We start from the raw sequence: 6,244 nt of genomic DNA, 5'->3' as shown, positions 1-6,244 counted from the left end.
TGGCGTTGAGCAGTGTTACTTGATTTTGTAAATGTCAATCATATTTTAAATGCAGGATTTACCTGATTCTTCAAGTGCATTATGGTTAATTTGACTTAATGACCGGGTGTGACCACTTACACTCATACAGAACTTCCCCAAGTATTTTCCATCTAATAAATTTGAGTTTCCAACTAAGTGAGTGCGAAATTATTGGACCAAATTAAAACAAATTATTCCAGGGGTTACACGAATGCCTCATTTGTTTCTTCTGCTCCCTCACAAACCACGAAACGGGGCAGTTATCGGCTGCTGATGTTGATGGGCCAATGAAGAAATCACTGGATCCTGCATAGCCAACACAAACACAGTGAGAGGTGATGGTGGAGGGTCAATGGTCTCACTGCCTCTCAAAATTTGCAACACAGAAACCCATTTTAGAGAAAAGCCCTTTGGAACAAAATGTGTTGTGGAATGAGGCAAATGAGGTTGCAAATGCAATGTTTGAAGGATTTGTTAATGCAAAAAAAGAAAAAAAAAGAAAAAAAAAAAGGGGGGGGGGGGGGGCACATGAGGCAACGATTGGATGAACTGTGGTGGGAAGACAGTCGAGCACTTACCCCATTAAAGCCAACAGACTGGGGAAGTTTTAATGTCAGCTTTCATGATTTAATCTTTCAGGCTTTGTACAGTGCCAGATTTTTACACACAGACAAGCTGATGGGACATCTGACAAGGAGAACTATACAGTCTGTGTAAAACTGTCAGTGATATCAGAAACACATCACAAAGCTGCAAGTACCCTGCAACATGACTATCAGCTTTAAAATAGAATACCACAGTGGGCAATTACAGCCCTCTGCCGGTTAATGTAGTCAACTACAAGATAATACTGTGAGAAAATAAGCATGTGTAGATATACTGTTGCCTGATAAAAGACAGATCGTTTGCCAAAGCAAATTGACAGTACTGAATACACAGCAAACAGCAGTCCAGGAGCAAAGCATGTTCTTTTTTATTAAGTGTACAAAACAAGTGCAAAAATAGTGATTCAAAGGAGCTACACAAAGTAGAAGTTGACCTTCAAAAATTACAGTCACAGAGGATACAAGTCAAAATGCAATATATGAAGTGCTCTTCAAAGAGGATAAAAGGGATCAATGTTGCAGTCTTGCGCAGTAGAAAAGATTGAAAACATGGACTAAGTTTCACAGCATAATAAGTACTAAGTGCAAGCTGCTGAAACAAATGCCAAATTCATCAGAATTCCCCCCCTTTGAAATTATGCACAGTGCAAAAGATTTTACAAGGAAGAACCTCTATGAATGACATCACCCTAATACACTTAATCAAAGAGATAACTTTGGCCCGTATGTTTTTGGAGGAATTCATTCCTAAACTGCACACACAGACAGAAATGGCAGCTTATCTTTTGAACTCAAACGAAGCTGATCGACCGGACAAGTATGTTGAAGAGGCAGAGCTACTGTTAGGTCAGAAATGTGTTAATATTTTGCTACTGTTAACCTGGGATGCATGCAATGAGAGTACCTAGTTTATCATTCACATCTGAATATTGAGAAACACGGACATGTACAGAACATCTAATTTTAAAGGTAGCTGTGGAACTGTAGGAGGACACTATTCTATCTAAAACTGCAGCTAGCAACACCTCAGCGAATAGCCAGGCACTGCAACTCTGGCATTGATATGTGAAACAAGATACTGAACGTTGACAACAACAAGCCTAACTGGATTGAAGGCATCTTGGGTTGTGGTGCAAATCAACAGTAAAGGCACACAGCTTGTGGATTTAGGGCGGCTATTATTGAATCCCTAAACACTGCACAAACACACAAACCTTACACAGAGTAAGCCTAAGTTTTAATTCACCAGTCATCCCGGTCACACATCCTCTTGTTTGCCATTTACAGTATGGTGCACTTTGGCTTCTTTTTCTTCTCCGGTTCTTTTTTGGTTGGCTCCAGCTCCTTGCGTTTATAGCGGCTGGAGAAGCAGGCTGGAGCACAGATGGGCTCTCTGAGGCAGAGCAGCCACCTTCCTTCACCGAAATAGGTCAGCGGGCCGAGCTCCATCTCCTCAACTGTCTCCCCCTGCTGGCCTTCCTGCTTCAGGGCCAGGATTTCCAGCAGATCCAGGCCTGTTTGCATTGGTTCGACACCCTGTGCGCACCCGAGAGTAACATGGGCGCGGCTTCCCACGGGCAGGGAGGCAGCTGCAGGGACAATGGACGCTGCCTCCTTTTCAGCATCGCCTGGCCACAGCAGAAGCTGCTCCTCAGTGAGGGACACTTGAGCACCAACAGTGCGAGGAGTGACAAAGAGAGCAGTCAGTGACAGCTCAGATGTAGAGCCATAGAAATCTCTGACAGCCTACAGAGAAGGAAAATAAAAAGAAAACACAGGATTAAGTTTAATACAACTATTTGGTTGTGACTCAGGAATGCTTACTGAACAATGCAAGAAACAATGAAATGACAGATTTTCTTACTGGCTTCATTGCATACTCTTTAGCACCCTCTGCTTTCCCATAGTTACAGAATTTTGTAGTGCAATGGAGGGATCCTTTGGCTTCGAAGTACTGCTCCAGATCCACCTCTTTCTCTGTTTTACCAGTGACTGTGAATACAATGCAAGGTCAGTTGCATCTTAGTCATACCAAAGCTGAGATTCATGTGATATTTCTTACGTGTGTAATGAAGAAAAACAACTTGTAAAAATCACTCACAGTCTATCATGTGTTTCTTGAAGGCCTCCAAGGTGTCCAGCGTTTTAAGGAAGTCCATTGAAGTGCACCTAACCTTTTCCTGGACAGTGGAGAGCAGAAACCAGCCAAAGAAAAGAGGAATGGACACCTCCTCCAGTGGAACTCTCATGGCCTCTAACTGGGCCACCTCCAGCCCTCGCTTGGTCTTCTTGGACAGCTGCGCTGGATCTCTGCTCCATTCTGTATGTGGTTCCAGAAAGATGGCAACAAAATGATGCGCCTCAGCAATCTCCCCAAGGCGGGCCAGCCGATCCTGGGTGTGGTTGGTGTCATCCACCACTACAAGCACAGGGGAAGCTGTTCCTCCACTGCAGTGACTCACCACAGCCTCATCCAGAGCCTTGTATCCATCTGCAGATGATTCTGGATTCTCTGGCTTTACACCATGGTCATCAGCAGAGATCACAGAGCAGTGGTCTTTGTAGGCATCAGCGATGGCACATGCCAAGAAACTCTTACCGCTTCCTGGAAGGCCTCTGAGGACAATGAGGGTGCGAGAGGTGCGGAGGGCGTCTTTGGTCTGCTCTTGTTCCAGCAGGGCAAAGGACAGCGAGCCAGATGCAGGAACTACATCTTCTGCCTTTTCGGGCTCAGCCTCGTTCTGCTCAGACTTCACAGCTTCACCTTCTGCTGCTGCCTGAGCTCCCTTCTGAGAATCAGACTCCACTGGTTTTTCTTGCTCAGCTTCCTTTTTCACACCTTCAGCTGAAGCAGCTTCGGTTGGATTCTCAGAAGAAGCTCCTGCCTCCAAAACCGTCTCTACTGGTTTTTCCCCTCTCTCCTCCTTTGCAGGCTCAGCCGCGACGTCATTTTCCGCCTCCTTTTTGACTACTTCTGCCCCAGTATCCATGGTTGCCTGTACTTTGGCCGCAGTCTCCAGTTGTTCTGACACTTTGTCCTCTTGGCTGAGTGGTTGTGTTTCTACTGGTTTCTGCAGTGTGACTGGTTCAGGTAATGTTTGCTGTGGTCGTTCAGCTTCAGGAAGCGATTCTGCCAATTTCTCTGGCTCTGATACAGGGGCACTCTCTGCCAGAGGTGTTTGCATGGGCAAAGGTTCTGGGGCCTTCTCTGGCTCAGCCTGTTGTTCAGGCTGACCGTTTTCTGGTTCTGTGTCTAAAGCTGCGACCGGGTCAGGGATCTTTTCAGATGACTCATCTGGTTCTGGTGCCACCGCACTGGGAACTGCCTCTGTCTCCGATTTTGCATCAATCTCTGTTTCTTTTTTCTCTTCAGCCACTGCCACAATCAACTCTTCCGTTTCATGCACTTCTATGACTTCAGGATCATGACCATTTACTGCCAGCCCCTCCGACTCTTCACCAGCAGCTGGTGGCTTCTCAGACTCGGTGGATTCCACTGGTGCCTCCGATTTTGACACAACCTCTTTTTCCATTACACTCTCCTCTTGCTGTGGAGTCTCTGACGCATCTAAAACCTCGCCACTCTTTTCAGTATCCATGTCTGGCTTAGAGTACGCCTTTATACACCACCATGTACTTTGAATACAAGATTAAAAGAAAAGAGAGACCATCAGCTCAAAGATGGCAGAAATCAAAGTCATCAACATAAAAATGTTACACCTCGAATAGCAATTTATTTTTTACTACTTAATCACACCAACACCCATGAAATTAGACATTAAAAGTTCCTTCAGCTGAGGCTGGAACATGTCATCTGTTATTTCCATTTGCAGCTCATATGATCATCTCCCTCAAAAATAAATTACATTGAATTGGGATTAGATAAATAGTCCAACTAAATAATATTAAAGCAAATTTTTTTAACTGGCACTATTTTATATGTACTACTAAACAGTAATGATAGTACAATGTAGTATCACAATACCTGTATGGGAAGTTACTTCATAATTTAACCATGTAGGGAGGCTTTTTTATTTATTTTTTTTTTTTTGGTGCAGTAGGTGGACACACTGCGCATACAAGTCAAGCCAATAGCCCCGAAACAACGTTCAGCTTTAATGTTAATTTTCATTCAGTGGGGGCGTCCTTGTGTATGCCAGATGGGGGACAATGATATACTGCTACAACTTAAATCAAATTGTCATTTCCATTTCTGTGTTAAGAAACTAAGCAGAGCACCCCAAATATGGAGACGCAAAGTCATGGCTGCAAACCTGGCATTTAAAAAAAACAAACAAACGAACGAACAAAAACCAAACAAATATTAAAAAAATAAATAAATAAATAAGTAATTGGACTCAACCTCGCCAGCAAACAGACAAAGGGTAGTTAAGGAAATGGGCGCATCATTAATACAGCGACCTCCACCGTGTGGCAGGAAGATTTTATCTCATGACAGCGTGCGAGATTTGTCTCTAAATGTTGATTTAGCAGATGTGTGAAAGCTCATCGTGTCATGAGACAGAAGGGGAAGGACAAGGACACAACTCAGCACCCCCCCACCCCCACTTACGAAACCAAATGTTATATTAGGAAGTAAACACTTTCGCATTAATTTACTCAGTCTTATTGACAAAGCAGTAAATGCGCACTGATTGGCAGGATTATTATTTTTGGGCTTGGTTTAGTGCCAGTTTAACGCTTCACATCAGACATGAACTTATCCAAGAAAAAAAAAAGATTTCTTTTTTTTTTTTTTTTTATATGTGTGAAAAACTGACAGGAGAGCTGTAAGGTTGTTCAGACAGAGAAAAATCGACAGAGGTCGGTGGTTATGTTTGACTAAATGCATAATGTGGCCGTGTGGGGAGTGGCGTGCACCGACGGCCAGCAGCAGACAAAAACAATTTGGCCCTGCAGCCCGTTAAACGGGATAAAACAGCGGCAGCTCCGCCGCCACGTCTCATCAGGCTGCGGGATAAAGAAGCGCAAACAAGTCTGCGCCAGCAACTTATCTGAACACAATCCGTAAAACAAACAAACAACCAAACAAAGGAAAGGCGGAGGGCTTTTTGTGTTCCTGAGGTGCCGGCTTACCTGCGGGTGCCGCCGCTGACCACGCGTTTCTCTCCGGATACAATGACCAGGCAGTCCTCGGCTCCGCGCGGCGCCGCTCCGCTCTTCAAGGAGAGGCAGAGGGAAAAAAAAAAAAAACTACCGGAAACTCCCGGGAACGCGCAACTGGGCGGGGCCACGGTCACGCCCCTGAAACCGGAAGGACGAGACTGGAGGGATTTTTTTTTTTAACAAAGTAAATGGCAAGAAAGCCCCGTGTTTTTTTTTATTCTTATTTTCATTTCACTATGCTTCACAATGTTTCATACATTTTAAGAAACGTCAGCAGTAGATGAAACATGAATAGAGCATTAAAATTATTAGCTACAAAATCAAAATAATACACCTACAGTGTGTATGTCTCATACAATTTATTTCATATTTCATATATTCTTTTTCATTTGCTTTTGCATGAGATAAATCAGAGAAGTATCCGGTGTCTATAAAAATATATTACAAACAGCAGAGACTGCTACACACAAGGAAAATTTGTAAAAGAAACA

General features: G+C 43.8%; 1 protein-coding gene across 1 annotated transcript; it reads right to left on the bottom strand.

Annotated features, from left to right (window-relative positions):
* Window positions 1–970: 970 nt before the first annotated feature.
* On the bottom strand, window positions 971–5,828 carry cnp (2'',3''-cyclic nucleotide 3'' phosphodiesterase). Its single transcript, XM_029509486.1, has 4 exons — window positions 5,724–5,828; window positions 2,728–4,262; window positions 2,491–2,618; window positions 971–2,372 (listed from the first exon to the last, which is right to left on the bottom strand). The coding sequence occupies exons 2-4, from the start codon at window positions 4,223–4,225 to the stop codon at window positions 1,908–1,910; spliced, it is 2,091 nt and encodes a 696-aa protein (XP_029365346.1). The 5' UTR covers window positions 4,226–4,262; window positions 5,724–5,828; the 3' UTR covers window positions 971–1,907.
* Window positions 5,829–6,244: the final 416 nt, after the last annotated feature.

This window comes from Echeneis naucrates, chromosome 8, assembly GCF_900963305.1.
Source record: "Echeneis naucrates chromosome 8, fEcheNa1.1, whole genome shotgun sequence".
NCBI classification, from domain to species: Eukaryota; Metazoa; Chordata; class Actinopteri; order Carangiformes; family Echeneidae; genus Echeneis; species Echeneis naucrates.
The sequence above is the reverse complement of the archived record's forward strand: the minus strand, read 5'-3'. Positions and strand labels throughout refer to the sequence as shown.